At 46.5% G+C, this 19,586-nt stretch overlaps 1 protein-coding gene across 2 annotated transcripts in view; it reads right to left on the bottom strand.

The window, feature by feature from the left end:
• Nucleotides 1-733: 733 nt before the first annotated feature.
• The window catches only part of GRM5 (glutamate metabotropic receptor 5), a 244,346-nt gene continuing 225,493 nt past the window's right edge, over nucleotides 734-19,586 (bottom strand). Inside the window, exons 8-9 of one of the 2 annotated variants that reach the window (XM_056858386.1) lie at nucleotides 15,335-15,430; nucleotides 734-2,288 (exon numbers count right to left, since the gene is read on the bottom strand). In XM_056858386.1, coding sequence (XP_056714364.1) covers nucleotides 1,451-2,288; nucleotides 15,335-15,430 — 934 coding nt within the window. In that variant the 3' untranslated portion in view covers nucleotides 734-1,450. The remainder of the gene's footprint in view (nucleotides 2,289-15,334; nucleotides 15,431-19,586) is intronic. The other variant, XM_056858387.1, reaches the window with a different exon arrangement.

Here is a 19,586-nt window from a genome sequence, read left to right on the forward strand (position 1 = left end):
TCTGGGCTGGTGAGGCCTGGCCTGGCCTGACCAAGTGACATTTAGGTTATATCTGGCCCTCGTAACAATTGAGTTCGACACCCCTGATCGACATGGTTCAAATGCAAGGCAGAAAAGGAGGGGAAGCAAAGCCAAACGGTGGGCCGGTATCATGCCTTACCTGCCTAAAAATAGGACTCATTTGTACAAAACTTTGGCCATGTGGATGGGGCCCCCGGTAACCATTAAGCCTAGAGAAATACTCAACCGATCGGGTGTACAGCCTCTTGTATTGCAGTTACCTCTGACTGGCAAAGATGGGCAGTCCTCCCCTAATAACAGCATATACCTTTCTAGGAACGCTCATTTCACTGCTGGCAAGCGACTGCTCTGAGTCAAATATTTCAGACCTTTTCCTTAGAAGTAAAAGATTTAAAAATTTCGAGCTGGCAAGGTTAACGTTAGAATGTCCGTACAAACGTGTGAATCTCGCTCGGGAATATAGCTACGCTCTAGCTCCGCTGCTAAAAACTGACGATTCACCTTCACATTTGCCCTGATAAGGGAACTATAAAACAGTAATCCAGAAAATATTTTTTTCTTGTGTATTTTTTTGCTACTCCATTATTGGTTGGCAACGTGGTGAAATAGTCAGGACATCCTCCTGGAACTTTGTCTCTCTGGAGGTGAATCCAATGTTAAGAAATAAAAATTTAGATACTTAACTGAAGAGTGTTATTTTTGTTTTGTTTTGTTTTGTTCCCTTCTGTTAGACCAGAAGTCATTTGGAAAGCCCTCTATGACTGCTGTCGGTGGCCGCAATGCATCCACCTATGTTTATCAACAAGCGGCGTGCCGCTATGTACGTCATATGCTGTAGCCAAAAAAAAAAAAAAAGATTAGTTAATTACAGAATAGGTTAATATTAGTTGAGATCTTCATTTAAAAAAAAACAGACCAACTAACACCTTCAACCAAAACAAAAAGAGATGGATAATTTGGTCCCAAGTCTGGAGTCTGTTATAAAATGTACATTCAATGTTTGGTCTTCTATGCCTTGACGAAAGATCAAGTTTCACTTCCGGGTTAAGGAATCAAAGTAAACAAGTAATGGACAGTTGCCTAGAATTAACTTCCTCTGCTCCCCTGTTGTACGTACGGACAGTTCATCGTTATACTAATGCAAAGCACTTGGTATATAAGTGAATAAAGAGACTCCTTATAAGCCCTCGGAAATAGATGCAGTGTTTTTTTTTTCCTTTTAAAAGCCCATGTTTTTAAGGCCACAAAAATCTGCTAAAAGTTTTATTTTGTGTGTGTTTAAATTCACCTATCCTTCGAATGTCCCCCTTCCATGGTGTTCAAGAGGACCCATTTACTCTCACTGTGTCTGTAAACGCTGGAGATCTTGGAGGTCTGTCCTCCCCTCCCTGTTGGTTTGTAGAGATCCAAGGCTGAGCTCGAACTACATTCACAACGAAGAAGAACTTTGAGTATAATCTCTTATAATAAGTGAGTCATATTTGGGTGAGGAAGGGATACAAAGGGCGGATTCGGATGCCGGTGAACTGGGTGACGCACTACCAGAATCGACCGAGTCCCTGAAAGGGGAAGGAGGGGTCAAAGCTACCAACTCTTCAAGCTCTGGCTTGGGGACCACCGGCAGCGCTTCTGTAGAAGGCCCTTCCTTGACGCTCCCGCAAGATGGCTTCCTGCTTGACTGGGATGCTCCATTCACCTCAATGGCGGGGAGAGGCTGGATCTCGGCGAAAGTCGTCATGGTTGTTGGAAGCTGGATCTCTCTCGGGATCAAGTAAGAAGAGCACAGGGGAGTGGCCACCATCGTTCCTGGTGTGGTGTTGGACAGCATCATGGAGTTGAGTTCGCTGATGTTGGCGGTGAAGCGGGTCACCACGCTGCTGATCTGCTCCATCAGGGAGCCTTGGGAGGAGCTGCTGCGCTGGGCTGACTCTGACTGGAACGTCGGGGCGTCGTCTTCTGTCCGGCTCAGAGACTCAGTCCTGTGGCTGACAGTGCTGATGGGAGAGGGGGTCTGGACTCGGTATTGAGCGGGGTAGTGCTCCTCCGCTTCAGAGACATCATAAAGTGTTTTGGCACTCGGTTCTGGAAACGAGGTGGCGGAGCCGCCATGGCGGCTGCTGTCTGTGCTTTTGGAGAATGGCTTGATCACCGCTGTCTGGTTCGGGTTCTCTTTTTTGTTGATGTGGACTGAAAGCCGTTGCCATAGGTGGGCCCCTCGGCTCGTGGTCTTCTCGTTCTGGGCCCACGTGACTGATTTCCCATTGGAGCTGCATAAATGAGAAAGAGAAAGAAAGAGAGGCAGGATTTAAGGGTCTGTACATGGAAAGACTTGTTACAGGGGGGACTGAAGAGCGTTGAAGGGATAGCCCTTGGGTGTCATTCTTGCAAAGCTGATGTTGTACAATCCACAAGCTGTTAATGAAATAAGCAAGCGTTAACAAACTCCTGCTGTAAGCAAATGTGGCTGTAATCATTGATTGGCCATGAACTGAACAATTGGGGCACCCAAATGAACCAGCTTCCCGCACGTAAACCAAGGTTGTTTATACATGGGAGATTTACCTGAGGTTTGTTGCTCACCGGACCCACACTTTCCTGTTGGGAATCTATGCACCAGCAGTCTCTAAGCTCAAATCAAGTCCCCTTCCCTTTAAATGCTGCTTTGTAATTGGCTTACTTGTAGTGCTTGCTGTGAGAGAACCCCCCCAACCCAATTGCTGCATAAAAAAGCATTTTAAGAACAAAAAATGGAGCAATCGGAAAGGAGAGGGGTGGGGAGAGAAATCCAAGCCTCAGTTTTAAAAAGCTTTTCGTCTGCTCAGAAAGAGCTCTGAGGAAGCAGGAAGCATTTGAATCCCTGCCTCTGGACATGCTGGTTTGCAATTGGCTGTGAGAGAAACCAAGCTTGCGTGTCCCATGCTTTGCCTTATGAACAGGGATTTCACCCGGGCTGAGCTGAGGGAAGATGGAAGCATCGGGTTAACAGAGGAATGGGACGTCCCGGGATTTGTGAGGGCTGGCAGCGAGGTCATCTCTAATGGAGGGAAAACTCATGCATAACTCCAAGGAACAACCAAGACAGACTGAGGGCGAACGTGAGTGAAAGTACCCATGCATAAATGACCCAAGTGACTACCAAAGGTTTCTCATGCTACAAACTTTGAAGGGGGTTAAATAGCTTTTCAGACAACCCACTGCCTATGAGACCAGTCATTATCCTATCCATTTTACATATGGGACAGTAAGGTTGAGCGAGAATTAATTGCCCAGGCCACACAATGTAGCTAAAAGGCAAATGCATTGTTGGGCTGCATCAACAGAAGTAGAGTGCCCAGATTTCGTGACGTGATGGTATCACTTTACTCTTCTCTGGGTAGAACTCACTTGGAGTATTATGAACAGTTTGGGCTTCCCTGTTTTAGAAGGATATTGACAAGCTGGAACGTGTCCAGAGGAGGGCAACAAAGATGGTGAGGGGTCTGGAGACCAAGTCCTATAAGGAAAGGCTGAAGGAACCGGGTATGTTTAGCCTGGAGAGGAGACAATATGGTAGCTAGTTGGGGACCCTTGATATTAATGATCACTTGTATTCACCCGAAAATCAGGGGGCACAATCCTCTGGGCAGAGAATGGCGCATGCAGGCCCAGGATGAATGGAATAAACACTTTATTCTGCTCTGTACTTCAGAGAAATAATCATTTCACACATTCGTCTCTCTCTTTCAATGTTCTCATTTTACGTGACCCTTTTGTGTAACTTCAAGCTAGGACTGACAAAGAGGCGTGGGGAATCAAGAATATCGTCCATCCTCCCAGGAGGATTAAACCCCTGGCCTTGCTGGGAGCTAATTGTTTAATTACATGCCACCTGCTAGACAAAGGAGAAGTATGCCATTTAATAACCAAGGGGCATTGACTGCCCAGCCGGAGGCCGCAACCACAACCCGGGACTTTTATCATATCAATATATAGAACGTGCCAACCTGCTTTTATTGCAGAACCCTGTGTCACATTCGTGTAGCAAATTAAACCTCTTTTCTCTCAGAGTGCGTCCGTCATAAAACCCAGCGGCATTTCCAGGAAATTGGAGGCGGGAGGCCAGTTTTTGATATTCCAGCTTCGGGATGGATGTATTACTCACTTTGCACATAGAAGAGGTTTAATTTGAGGGTCAGCTTCTCTTGGGGGGGGGGAACAGCAACAATGTGGCATTCGACTGACATACAAAAGATGGTGACTTGTTACACAATGCAGTTGCTGCCTGCATTGCCAAATGCCCACTTCCAGTGGGTGATCCCCTGCTACCGTGCTTGCATTCCTGCTGCTGCTGATTAAAGTTGCCAACCTCCAGGTACTAGCTGGAGATCTCCTGCTATTAAAACTGACCAGTTCACCTGGAGAAAACGGCCACTTTGGCAATTGGACTCTATGGAATTGAAGTCCCTCCCCAAACCCAGCCCTCCTCAGGGTCCACCCCAAAATCCTCCCACTGGTGGTGAAGAAGGAACTGGCAACCCTAGACACTTGTGTGGGGACTCCTGGTCACCTGGACAGAACCACAGTGACCAGAGAACAGGCACAGTTAACAAAAGACAGTGGCAGAGTTTCAGAGGACATATGCGAGTCAACTGAGTGGCATGCATTAGGGAACGGCATGTCCTCGCTCAGGCAGGGGTTCTAATTCAGCGACGCTCACATGCAACAAAGGGTTGTATGCAGTCAGTAGCATAAACATAGCACACGGATGCTCGCCTGTGCGAACACTGAGATACAGATGGGAAGATATATAATCCTGAACATAGAGTAGCATTGGAGATTGATTGATTAATTAATTAATTAAGTGGTAAAGAAAGTCGGCACATAAAAACCAATTCTTCTTCTTCAGGGTGAAAAATTCAATGGATTCATTCATTCATTCATTGAATTTTTCACCCAGAAGAAGAAGAATTGGTTTTTATGTGCCAACTTTCTCTATCACTTAAGGGAGACTCAAACTGGCTTACAATCACCTTCCCTTCCCCCTCCCCACAACAGACACCCTGTGAGGTAGGTGGGGATGAGAGAGTGTGACTAGCCCAAGGTCACCCAGCTGGCTTCGTGTGTTGGAGTGGGGAAACAAATCCAGTTCACCAGATTAGTCTCCGCCGCGCATGTGGAGGAGTGGGCTAGTCACAGCTCTCTTAGAGCTCTCTCAGCCCCACCTACCTCACAGGGTGTCTGTTGTGGGGAGGGGAAAGGAAGGTGATTGTAAGTCGGTTTGATTCTCCCTTAAGTGGTAGAGAAAGTAGGCATATAAAAACCAACTCTTCTTCATCATCATGATGACTGAGTCTCAGCACTCCATTCTCTGTATAGTATCACCCAGCTCATATTAACTATTTTATTTTCTAATAAAATAAAATAAAATATTAGGATGAGCAACTCTGGCCAGCTTTTTCGGAACACAACTTCATTCATGATCTCATCTTTTTTTTAATACCTCATTCTGCCAGACCAACAAAGGCTAGGAAATAAATGTGATTGTCACCAGGTGGTGCTGAATTGCCTTCATAACAAAATAATGTGTCATGAGGCAACATTTTATCAGCGACACCAAAATCGACGCCGTCGGAGATGTGGACTGGGATACCTGCTAATGGAATATATATATTGCAAACAGCGTGGGACTGTCATCATGTCAAACCTGGCAACGCTCCTTTGAGTGACAAGAATTCAGGATCGTCACTCCTTCCGTTGGCGTCTTGAGAACAGGGGTAGAGAGATCAAGTGGAGAAAGACTTCCTTCAACAAAGAAATACTTCTCTCCCTCAGAGGAAGCCTTTGTCCATCAGGAACAGCCGTTCTCCACTGGAGGAAGACTTTTTCTGTTGAAGGAATAATGTGTACAGTTCTGGTCACCACACCTAAGAAAGGACATTGCAGAGCTTGAGACGGTGCAGAGAATAACAACCAAAATTATCAAGGGGCTAGAGTAACTGCCCTGTGAGGAGCGGTTAAAACACTTTGGGCTGTTTAGCTTGGAAGGAAGGTGGCTGAGGGGAGACAGGATCGAGGTCTATAAAATTATGCGTGGTTTGGAGAGAGTGGACAGGGAGAAACTTTTCTCCCTCTCTCGTAATACTAGGACGCGGGGTCATCGGCTGAAGCTGGAGGGTGAGAGAATCAAAACTGATAAAAGGAAGTATTTCTTCATCGTTAAATCATGGAACTCCCTGCCCCAGGATGTGGTGATGGCTGCCAACTTGGAAGGCTTAAAGAAGGGAGTGGACATGTTCATGGAGGAGAGGGCTATCCATGGCTACTAGTCAAAATGACTACTAGTCATGATGCATACCTATTCTCTCCAGGATCAGAGGAGCATGCCTATTATATTAGGTGCAGTTGGACATAGGCAGGACAGTGCTGCTGCAGTCGTCTTGTTTGTGGGCTTCCCAGAGGCACCTGGTTGGCCACTGTGGGATCAGACTGCTGGACTTGATGGACCTTGGTCTGATCCAGCAGGGCCTTTCTTATGTTCTTAAGACTTAGGGGAAGAGTGTTCTAGGATCCTGTTTAGAGGAATGAAGCCATAAGATCCAACACACAATGTTATAGAGTGAAATAGTGCAGCGGCAGAGCACCTGCTTCTTCTATTACCCTCCCATACTTCCCTTCCTCCAAAGATCTCAGGGTGGGGTACACTGTACTCATTTCTCCATTTCATCTTCACAACAAACCAGTGGGGTAGGTTTGGAGCAGAGCAGGTGAGTAGGAGCAGAGAATGTGACTTGCCCGAGGTCATCCAGAGAACTTTACGGCTCAATGGAGATTTGAACCCAGGTCTCCCAGCCTGACACTCTAACCACTATACCACACTGCAACCCTAGCCCTACCTGGCCCTGCCCACTTCCTAAAAACACTTGGTAGAAAAGGTGTGGGTGGGCACTATAACTCCCATAGGAAGAAGAAGAAGGAGTTGGTTTTTATATGCCCATTATCTCTGTCACTTAAGGGAGAATCAAACCGGCTTACAATCCCCTTCCCTTCCCCTCCCCACAACAGACACCCTGTGAGGTAGGTGGGACTGAGAGAGTGTGACTGGCCCAAGTCACCCAGCTGGCTTCATGTGGAGGAGCGGGGAAACAAATCCAGTTCTCCAGATTAGCGTCCGCCGCTCATGTGGAGGAGTGGGGAATCAAACCTAGTTCTCCAGATCCGAGTCCACCGCTCCAATCCACCGCTCTTAACCACTACACCACCCTGGCATAGCACCCATAGGCACCACGTTGGGGACCCCTGCCATAAACCTTGCATCTAACCCTATCTAATTTTGCTCTTGTACAAGAGATATGGACAAGAGGTACGTTTCATGGCAATTAATACCATGGCATATGATAGGGTTCATTGGTGAGCGTTATGTCCTTTTCATCATCTAATGCACTAATGGGAACAGTAACCAAGGGACCCGGGGCTGGAAAAGGAGAAAAAAATTCCTTTTTGCTCAGCTGCCTCTTTGCACTTGGGCAACAAGATTTAATTTGCATTATTCTCATTATTTCCCATCTGAGCCGAATAGACAACTTGGGGGTAATTTAAGGAGAACGGCTTGACTGACATCTCATTACGCAGGCGGTCCCTCATTGGGGATTTGGGCTATTGGCATGGGGGTGGGTGGAAAAACCCACTCTCATGTGAATTATTAATCAGTTTCTTATTTGTTGCATTTAATTAAGCCAGTAATTTCAGGCCTAAATCATAACAGCACCACCAAGACACCTACCTTTTGACAGTCTCATCAAATATCCCATCGCATAATTGATTTTATAGGATGGAAGGGAAAGCTATTAGTGCATGGCTTGATGAGCGATTATTTCTCAAATGTATAAAAGCGGCTTGCAAACAACCAAAGTCACGAACAAAAAATATCGCTTGTTTGCGCAACGCCTCCTGTTTATGCATTGCACGGATCACCTTGTAGTAGGGTTGCTGGCTCCCGGTTGGGAAATACCTGGGGATTTTGGGGGCGGAGCCTGAGGAGGGGGGGTTGGGGAGGGAAGGGACTTCAATCCATAGAGTCCAATGGCCAAAGCGACCTTTTTCTCCAGGTTTTTTCCCCCTCTATCGGCTGGAGATCAGTTGTAACAGCAGGAGATCTCCAGCTAATACCTGGAGGTTGGTAACCCTACCTTGTAGGGAAATGGCTGGAGTCTGAACACCTTTCTGGGTCAGTTTTAGGATCCGCATGAAAAATACAGTTTCTTGTAGCAACGAATGCTAGGTTCCTACAGGTGCACCTTGTCAAAGGGCATTCTCGCTGATTTTTCTTCAGGATTTCATTAGGAGCGACCTAGACCAGGGGTCCGCAACGTGGTGCCCATGGCTGCCATGGTACCTGCCAAGTGTTTTTTGGAAGTGGGTAGGCCCAGGTTAGAGTTGACAGGTGCCCGCTGGTGGCAGGCAAACCCCCAGTAATTGACCCCTCTGCCCGCCGACCACCTGAGGGTCAGCCGGCAAACATGCGTGCGTTCCGTGCACTTCACTTCTGGTTTAGAACCGGAAGTTCTGCCTCGCGAGGGGCCTTATACCTCTTAGTTTACCACTCAAACTAAGAGGTATAAGGCCCCTAAACCGGAAGTGACGCACGTGCGTCAGAGCGCATGCACGCACATGCGCACACACACGCACGCGCGCACACACTAAAGCCTCCCACTGGAGGAGAAGAGGGATCTGGCAACCCTAGGCCAGGTGGGGCCACTCCCCCCCCCCAACATTTTTATTGAGTTTTTAGGATACAGAATAAAAAGGGAAGCGGGAAGGGAAATGGGAAAAAAATAAAAAGTTGGTTTCTGTGTCCAAGTGTATTCAATATATTTGTTACCATTTAATATATCAGCCCTCATAGCAAATAAAATAATCAGTCTTATCAATAATATACACTATAGCTTTGTCGCAATCATGCATATAATTTTAACATTTCTTAATTTAATTTGCAATCTCATCGACCAATCTGATGTAAATATGTATATTTATTATAAACGGGTTTCCATTTGCGGGCCAGGTGGGGCTTCTGATTGGCCATTGGAGATGTGACGGCCTTTGCAGATGTTTAAAGACATTGCTTTGGTAGTAGCTGCCACTACAGCATTAGAATCTTTAAATGTGTGACTGAAGGTAAGCTGTGGCAGCCATTTTATGGCTGGCTCCGCCTCCTTTGGCAGCCATTTTGTGGTTGCACCCATCATGCCATGTCAGAATTCCAAATGGGCCTACAGGCTCAAAAAGGTAGGGGATCCCTGACCTAGACACTCTTAGTTGTGAGATTCCAGATGGTCCCACACATGGTGCCATTTTTGCCCATATACAAATGGGAATGCCTCACCGTGTCATACCATTCATCAATCTATCCAGCTGCAGTCTACTCTGACTTGGGCAGATCTGTCTCTACTGAAATTATATGAAGACGTCTTACACAGAATGAGTGGTCCCACCTGCCTAATACGGTCCCACCTGCCCAAAAGAAAGGCCTTTCCCAACTCCAGTTTACCTAAGACCCTTTAAGTAGAGATGTCAAGGCCTGAAGCTGGGACCATCTGTACTTTAACACAGAGTCAAGGCATCTTGCATAACAGTTTAGATAAACTGGTCATGATAGGGTGGCCAACCTCCAGGTAGTGGCTGGAGATCTCCCACTATTACAACTGATCTCCAGGCAACAGAGATAGTTCCCCTGGAGAAAATGGCCACTTTGGCAATTGGACTTTATGGCATTGAAGTCCCTCCCCTCTCGAAACCCTGCCCCTCAGGCTCCACCCTCAAAATATCCAGGAATTTCCCAACCTGGAGCTGGCAACCCTAGGTCATGAACATATGGAGGGGGGGGGCTGTGGCTCAATGGCAGAGCATCTGCTTGGCATGTAGAAGGTCCCAGGTTCAATCCCCCACATGGTCAGCTAAAAGGATCAGTTGGTAGATGACATGAAAGACCTCCATCTGAGAAACTGGAGACCCACTGCCAAGCTGAGTCTGACTCAGTATGAGGCAACTTTCATGTGTTCATGAAGACACACAGAGTTCAGGGTAAATGCTAGAGTGTCACCCCAACATGTTGATATCACTTCCAGTTTCCACCAGAAGGGATGCTGTGGCCCCACGGCATTCTCTCAATCCTTGTTTCCAAGATTACATGCCTAAAATTATCTCTCAAGAACTTGCTTTGAATTGAAACCATTTTATTCTGAGTCTTGCATCTAAATCCTTCATATGTTTACTCGGGAGTCAGTCTTATTGATTTCAGCAATGCTGCCATCAATCCGAACCCTGTTTTATCCAAATACCATTCCTAGCCAGCTAGCTGTGGAATCTTCCTTAATAGTACGCTGTCTCTCATTTCTACCGGAAAGGCATTTATTATGCTATGGATCTGGCTCATCACTAGCAAAAAAAAAATCAAGATGAATGCTTTGCCGATTGGAAAAGGGGAACCCAATTGTCAACAACATCAAACAAAACATGATTAATTGACATTTGCAAGCACTTCTCTTCTCCCACCAATTTGCTTCTTTTCCGGAATTACTTTCCCCCCACCAGAACAGATCCATCTAGTTGAAGTTAGAGACAGCAACGACAAGGAGGGAATGCTGCCCACATCACTGAGAACGCCAAACAAACAGACGCTCTTGATGAATCCCGATCAGATGTGTGAACAAGATCGGACGTTGCTGACATAGTTTCAGTCCAACGAGGACAAAAGGCAGAAAAGCAGGTCTTTTATGCGTGGCTGTTCTTTCGCCATCGCCCCTCTGACGACCTCGGGTCTTTGTTTTGATTCTGCATGCTGTTTCCGACCATCGGAGGTCGCCTCTCTCTCCCCCTGTGTTTCCCCGGGTTTTCAGGGACCTGTTTTATCTCGAATTTGAAAACGCGGGGAAACGCAGAGGGAGAGCAAGGCAACTTCTGACGGTCGGAAACAGCATGCATAATCAAAACAAAGACCCGAAGTCATCGGAGGGGTGACCATGAGGGAAACAGCCATGCCTAAAAGGCCTCACTCATCAAACCATTAACCTGGACACACGAAACCTTATTCAGACAACACAGTGTGTATGATGAATGAATGGAAAGAGAGAGTGAGTGAGTGTGTGTGTGTGTGTGTGTGTGGGGGGGAATTCTGAAAATTGATCACCCCTAATATTTGTATGTCCCTCAACACTTAATACACATGGAGACTCCGTGCATGTGATCCATGCCCTACAACAATGAATGACCTTAACCATCCATCCAAGTGCCTGATGTCAGCATCCAGTCATATGAATAGAGCTCCAGAGACCACCATTCAAGGATCATCCAGAAACAAGGATGGTACCAAATTTTAAGAGCACCATTGATGAATGCATGAAGTCACCTTATGCTGAATCAAACCATCGGTCCAGCAAGGTCACTACTGTCTACTAGGACTAGGGTTGCGAGCCTCCAGGGTGACTGGAGATCTCCCGCTATTACAACTGATCTTCAGGCGACAGAGATCAGTTCACCTGGAGAAAATGGCTGTTTGGGAAGGTGGACTGTATGCCATTACTCCCCATTGAAGTTCTTCCCCTCTTTAAAGCCCACCTTCTTCAGTTGCCAACCCTGTGCATTAATAAATGAGCATTACGTACATTATGTATATACACATAAAGCATTGTAATTATGCCAATAAAGGTATGTGTATGTGTGTGTATATATATACACATACAAAAATTATACACAGATATGAAAAGAAATGAAACAGGAAACATTTGCTCTTTCCTACTGACTGGCAAAGGGAAAAGGACGAGACCTGATCAAGCCTTGATGTATCATTATGCCTAATTCTGAACAATGGCCTCAGAGTGTGGATCAAAAATCTACCCAATGGGGCTATGTATAGATAGATACAGATAGGAGGTATTTTTTATACAAGCTCACGGGAAGACCCAGGTTTGCAGAATACAAATGTAAGAAACGTAAGAAAAAATGCAAGAAAATGAAATGTAAGAATGAAATGTAAGAAAAGATGGAGGAAGGGGTAACCCCCCCCCTTAAAATCAAATTTTGATAAGACAAGGGTGCCACTGAATTCTTGTGAGACTAGGTTGTGAGATCGTGCTGGTCATTTGGGGAGTTGCTATGCAACCCCTGTCCAACATTGCCAACAATTCCACACCTTGCTTCATGTCACCCTGGGGGAAGATCTTGACTAAAAAAAGGTAAAAAAACAGGAGGAAGGAAAGGTAAAGCTGTTGTGAGAAGGGACAAAAAAGGGAAAACAAAGGAAAGCTGAAGGTGCGAGAGAGGAACAGAAAAAGGTGGGTAGTGAGTGAGGGGATAGAAACAGAAAATGGTAAGTAGATGGGTGGAAGGGGGAGAAGGAAAGCAGAGTGGCTACAGATACTTCCAGAGGGAGGAAAATAGGAAAAGAAGAGTTGGTTTTTATATCCCAATTTTTCTCTACTGTAAGGAGTCTCCAAGTGGCTTACAATCACAGTCACTTGCTTTCCCCACAACAGGCACCTTGTGAGGTAGGTGGGGCTGAGAGAGAACTGTGACTGACCCAAGGTCGCCCAGCAGGCTTCATGTGGAGGAGTTGGGAATCGAACCCGGTTCTCCAGGTTAGAGTCCGCCGCTCTTAACCACTACGCTCTGACACCACGCTGCCCTGAGAGAGTGAAGGAAGGAAAAGGAAAATAAGGAAGGAAAAGGAAAGGGACAATAAGATCCCTCGCCATCAGTATTTGCAGACCCCCAATTGTATGTCTACAATTAGGATGTTCCTTCAGTGGAGGTCTCTAGGTTGTTCAGGCATTGCTCAAGCTTTCAAGGCATGCATTTGGGCAGTGCAACTGTTGCAGACATTACATGCCAGAGCATTATTCAATAATACCCTGAGTGCCCCAGGAAGCCCTTCTCTAATCATCTCCTGGTATTAAAAAGGAATAAAGCCAATGGCGCACTTGGGACCAGCTCTCATTCTGCATTGCTGACCGCTACGCATGCTGGAGGCAAATACGGGACTAAGCCAGATGTATACCCACTGGAACAAATGTCTGTCAAAATAAGTCTTTTCACTTGGTAGAAACAGAGAGCATGGAATGAGTGATTCCTGCCGCTCAAACAGACCCAGCACGCTTCGCAGGTAGGGACACCAACTTTTTAAACTGCCTGCTGCTCCTGTGCTCAGAATGCTCATGGGTGACGATGCTCATGCCCATGCTGCCAAATTCATCACCGGCACCAGATCGAGCTAGTCTTAGACATGTGAGCAGACCGAGCCTTTGACTCCACCTTAGTGTCCCCTGTGCGTGTATGTTAAGTGCTGTCAAGTCTCTTCCGACTCATGGAGACCCTATGAAACAATGTCCTCCAAAATGTCCTATCTTTGACAGCCTTGTTCAGATCTTGCAAATTGAGGGCTATGGCTTCCTTTATTGAGTCAATCCATCTCTTGTTGGGCCTTGCTCTCAACCTATGACTTACTTTTCTCATCTTGAGCTTATTAATTATTGGAAGGCTTTTACCCTTTCCAGATGCCGGGTGCTTCCATTGGTTGTAGTAGAAGGGAAATATAAGAAGATCCCTAGATCAGAAAGCCTCTGGCCATGTGGGACAGGGTCATCGAAACCAATGGACACATGTTGATTTGTTGCCCATTCTACTGCGAAGTCCGCCCTAAGCTTATTTCCCCCTTGCTTGGCCAATTCCCTGAAGTGTCAGCTGAGTTTGTGGCAAAGAAGCTCCTATTGGGAGAAATTCCACAGCTCTTGTTTCAAACTGCCAAGTTCTGTGCTGCTGCTATTAAAATACGCAGAGCTTTGCTTGAGAAAGACTTGTTAAAATACTCTACAATTTCATAATGCGGTAATTTTAACTATGGGTTGTTTTTTTATTGATCTCGTATTTTCATTTGTATAGGCAATTTGCAATACTGCTGTACAGCACTGTTGGGTTTGGACAATTTGATGTACTGACATTAGATCGGTCAATCAACCGTATTAATACATTCTGATTCTGACTCCACCTACCCCCGTCCAATAGCAGCTCTACGGGCAGGACGGACAGAACAGAGAACCCGAAGTCTACAGTTTCATAACCTTAATGTGGTAATTTTAACTATAGGTTGTTTTTTATTGATCTTGTATTTTCATTTGCAAGATCTGAGCAAGGCTGTCAAAGTTAGGACATTTTGGAGGACTTTGATTCATAGGGTCGCCATGAGTTGGAAGCGACTTGACAGCACTTAACACACACACATTTATTAATAAATTCTGATTCTGACTCCACCTCCCCCCATCCAATAGAAGCTCTACGGGCAGGACGGACAGAACAGAGAACCTGGAGTCTACAATTTCATAACCTTAATGTGGTAATTTTAACTATGGGTCGTTTTTTATTGATCTCGTATTTTCATTTGTATAGGCAATTTGCAATACTGCTGTACAGCACTGTTGGGTTTGGACAATTTGATGTACTGACATTAGATCGGTCAATCAAACGTATTAATACATTCTGATTCTGACTCCACCTACCCCCGTCCAATAGCAGCTCTACGGGCAGGACGGACAGAACAGAGAACCCGAAGTCTACAGTTTCATAACCTTAATGTGGTAATTTTAACTATAGGTTGTTTTTTATTGATCTTGTATTTTCATTTGCAAGATCTGAGCAAGGCTGTCAAAGTTAGGACATTTTGGAGGACTTTGATTCATAGGGTCGCCATGAGTTGGAAGCGACTTGGCACTTAATACACACACATTTCATTTGTATAGGCAATTTGCAATACTGCTGTACAGCACTGTTGGGTTTAGACAATTTGATGTACTGACAGTGGATTGGTCAATTGACCATATTAATAAATTCTGATTCTGACTCCACCTCCCCCCATCCAATAGCAGCTCTACGGGCAGGACGGACAGAACAGAGAACCTGGAGTCTACAATTTCATAACCTTAATGTGGTAATTTTAACTATGGGTTGTTTTTTTATTGATCTCGTATTTTCATTTGTATAGGCAATTTGCAATACTGCTGTACAGTACTGTTGGGTTCAGACAATTTGTTGTACTGACAATGGATTGGTCAGTCGGCTGTATTAATGGATTTTGATTCTGATTATGACTCTACCTCCCCTCGTCCATTAACAGCTCTACAGGCAGGACGGATAGAACAGAGAACCCAGAGTCATCCGAGCTCCGACAGACACAGTGAGCACACAAGGGGGAGCGGGCTGCAGTGCCCGGGGGATGCTCCTCTGGCGGACAGACATCTCACGGTGGGCCTGGGGAAGGGATGGGTGAGGCGTCACTCATGCTTTTGCTTACCTGCTCATGGTCGCTCGCCCACCATTGCCCATACTCCCTTTTGGAGTGAAACACTCTATTTCCGACTTGTGCTGAGCCAGCTTCCTGCCTTTGTACCTAACAAATCACGACAACGACAGGAGCGACAAAAACAAGAGAGAAGTGATTGCGGGCTCGGGCACGGGACCCTATCACGCAGCAGCAGCGCAGGAGGGGAGTGGGTGGGGCGGAAAGGCACATGCGCAGAGGGTGGGCATCCATTTCACAACCAACAGGCTGCACGTGTACAGTCGGTCGGCTTGGTTTTCTGTGAAGGGGACCCCAAATGGCTACTAGTGGAGTTTCAAACGTGCGTCTGGAAGCCTATGAAGGGAAAATAGCTTCTGAAGGGGTTGTGCAGGGGGAGAGGGAAGGGGGCAGGGGGAGGATTAAGCCCCACTCCCTCATGCACCATTGGCCTGGTGCAAAAGACCTCCCTCTTGAAGTTCATTTGCCTGCTAGAAGCAGCTATTGGGGGTCTTCTGACACATGCCAAGTCCTTAGCCCTGTAACCTGAGTTTAATGGCTACTCAGGATAAGCCATTCACAAGCATTGTTCCCTCCGTCGGTTCCACTGAAAACAAAAAGAAGCATAAAGCACATCTGCTTGCATTAGTAGTAATTAAATAACGCTGTGTTGTATCCAGGGAGATGATGTTTTGCCCACTCGTGACGGAAGCAAAATGTGATCAGAACAGAGAATCCGCAGCTGAGAAATGAGTGTTGTAGTAAGAGAGTAACCGTGGTGTGTGTGCATGCATGTGTCATGCTTTGGAGTACTGAGTAGGGAAACCACAATGCGGCCAGTGGAGAGGAAGCAACTGACTGTCTAGGGCATCCCAAAGGCCGCCTTAGCCACCAAGTAGATTTGTTGAAATAGGAGCAAGAAACAGACCACACAGCCGAGTAGTGTATGTGAAACAACTAGGGCCTCGATTAGTATTTTGAATCAGTTGCCTTTTCAAGAAAACGGTGCTGTGTGCAAAGTTGTGCCAAAAATCACTGGTTAGAAATGAGAACCATGCGACAGAAAGAGAGAGAGAGAGAGAGAGAGAGAGAAAGAGAGAGAGAGAGAGAGAGAGAGAGAGAGAGAGAGAGAGAGAGAGAGAGAGTTAATGCATGGCCGTTTTGTCCTTCGATTCTCAAGAGAATGTGGCGAATCTCCCTTGTCCAAACGCATGGACATCTTCCTCCCATGGGGCCAACCCACTCCCGTTGTGAATCTTTACTGGGTTTTCCAATACTGTCATTGTTCTGAATTTAAGTAAAGATTCGCTCTTAATGGAAGTGCTTGCTGGTGCATTTCAGCACATGCGGGTCAACTCCCCTTCCTTCCGGCGCTCTTCACCGCCCCCTCGGCAGCCTCTCCTCACCGCTGCCATCTTCACCGCACACTTTCTGCTGCTGCCTCCAGCAGCCTCCAGGACCATTCCAAGCCGGGGCCCAGCGGGGTGGCCAGGCCCCCGGCCAGGCCAGTGGAGAGGCTACCATGGTGGCTAGAGCAACGGATGGGCATTTTGTGAGCCGGTGCTGCTGCTCTTGCAGCTGAGAGGGGCAGGCTGCTTAATGTCACCCCTCTCTCCATGCATTCAATTTTTCAATCGTGGAATGTTTGAGCGTGAGACTTCACAGGAACAAACCGTTGGCATCCCAGCCATGCAGCCGGAGAGAGAGAGATGCATATACCTACTAATACCATAACGGCCAGAGAGAGAGAGATGCATATACCTACTAATGCAAGTTGATTCCTACAATGAATGAAAAAGCAGGCGCAGCCTGAGCTGTAGTTGAAACCTCTGAAAGGATACAAAGGGAGTCAAATCGGAAAGAGCAAGTTCATCGCTCAGAAGGGGGGAGGGAGGGAAGAGATCAAAGGAGAAAGGAACGTTAATCAGCCATGTCTTTGAGCAAAGAACACAAATGTTCCTGGGGCACCTTGAAGCTTCAAAAAGTACAAATACTTGTAAGCAACATCAGGATGCATGGTTCCTGGAAATCTTTCCCTTCTAGAGAAGTCACGTCCTGTTTCCTTGCTGACGCAAGCCCTCTGCCGAAAGCATGCTTGAATTCTGTTTGTTCGGATGGGGAAGTCTGCCAGCCTTGCATTTTGGGAATGCGACCTGCGCAATCGCCTAATGTGTGGATCGGGCAACACACAGAGTTTGCATGCAGGAGCAGCTCCCATTCACGTGAATCACAGCCCAAGGTTCTGGTGTTGGAAGGGAAGATGTCCCCACATGGAAGATTCATGTGTTGCTCAATTCATGCAATGTGACAATCATGGGAACTGGGTGGCTTGCGGGAGATCTGCGTGCTCCTGGTGACCCACGGCTTGTGGGCTCCCACCTTAAGAGACCCAAACAGCAGCAGAATGTCTGCAGGGGGTTTCAGTAAAACTAAATGTCCAGTAAACCTAAACAGTTGAGTTATTCTAGTTGGGAATGCTCCTCAACTTATAAGAAAGCGTACCTCTGGAGTCAAAGACCCGCTGCTTTTTAGAAGGCTTGACTACAGGCACAGCAAGCATTCTGGAATTCTAGACCATGGTCATTTATGCATGGATGCATTTATGCAGGAAGTATTTGGATCCCCGCCTCTGGATATGCTGCTTTGTAATTGGCTGTGAGTGAACTAAGCTTGTGAGTTCTGCATTTTGCCTTATGCACGGAGATTTCACCCAGGGGAGAGGGGAGAATAGGATTACAGAGAACGGGAAGCTCTGGGATTTGCAAGGGCTGGTAGCAAGGTCATCTCTAATGGTGGGAAAACTCATTCATAACTCTAAGGAACAACCAAGACAGATGGGGGTGGTGGTTAATGTGAATTAAAGTACCCATGCATAAACAACCAATGTCAACCAACCTGATGGCTCAGAGATGCCCCATGAGAACGTCTGTGTATTCACTCAACCCAACCTTAGCCAGAGGAGTGTTTAAGTTATAATTCATATATTTGTTCTGGAATGTTCTAAGTCTTGATCTATCTCCTAGCCTGAACAATAGCCTCTGACTTGGAGTGTGAATGTTTTTCCTCTGTGATGAGTTTAGGTAATTTGCAATTTGCTGTATTTTTGCTGAACCAATCTGTGGTAGTCCAACCTCTAACCATGACAGATCAGTGGAGCGGACATAGTTATGGAGCTTGAGAGCCAAGGTTCTGGGGAGACCCAGGTTCAAAACTCTGCTTGGGCTTGTCACATTTAGCAAAACTGACCTCTCCAGGATCAGAGGAACATGCCTAGGTGCTTTGGAACACAGGCAGGACAATGCTGCTGCAGTTGTCTTGTTTGTGGGCTTCCTAGAGGCACCTGGTTGGCCACTGTGTGAACAGACGACTGGACTTGATGGACCTTGGTCTGATCCAGCATGGCCTTTCTTATGTTCTTATGTACCTCACAGGGTTGTTGTGAGGAGAAAATGGGGGAAGGGAACATCTGAACACATGAAGCTGCCTTATACTGAATCAGACCCTTGGTCCATCAAAGTCAGTATTGTCTACTCAGACCGGCAGCGGTTCTCCAGGGCCTCAGGCAGAGGTTTTTCACATCACCTACGGGCCTAGTCCCTTTCACTGGAGATGCTGGGGATTGAACCTGGTACCTTCTACATGCCAAGCAGTTGCTCTACCACTGAGCCATGGCCCCTCCTTCAGGAAAACCCTGAAGGTTGCTCTGAACTTTTTTGAGAAAGGACAGGATAAAAATGAGACTGCCCAAGAGCAGATAACAGATTTAGAGCTGATGTGGCTTTGGTAGAAGAATTTCATTATGTTTATTGATTGGGTGCTGGCATCTCCCTCATCCTTCGTTGAGTTCCAACGACTGAACGGGTCCTTGATTACAGAGACGAATGAGCCTAATGAGAAATAACTGCCTTCAAAAACTGTAGCGGTGGAAATGAAAAATTGGCAGATTTCAGTGGGTGGCCAGCAAAAGAGCGAGAGGAATTTTTATTGATGTGTGCAGTGACCAGCCCTGGTGGAGACAGGTCCAAGCAGGCTCTGTGCAAGCACTTGATTCACAGTGCACTCCTATGCATGGTTACTCGGAAGTAATATTTACTTCCTAGCCATTGCCTCCCCCAAAACAGGTGGGTTCTTTTTACCGATGGAGCTGAAGTACTGCAGTCCAAACTCTGCTCACGACTTGAGTTCGATCCCAGCAGTAGTCGGTTTTAGGTAGCCGGCTCAAGGTTGACTCAGCCTTCCATCCTTCCAAGGTTGGTCAAATGAGTAC

The sequence above is a fragment of the Euleptes europaea genome, chromosome 12 (assembly GCF_029931775.1).
Source record: "Euleptes europaea isolate rEulEur1 chromosome 12, rEulEur1.hap1, whole genome shotgun sequence".
Classification (NCBI taxonomy): domain Eukaryota; kingdom Metazoa; phylum Chordata; class Lepidosauria; order Squamata; family Sphaerodactylidae; genus Euleptes; species Euleptes europaea.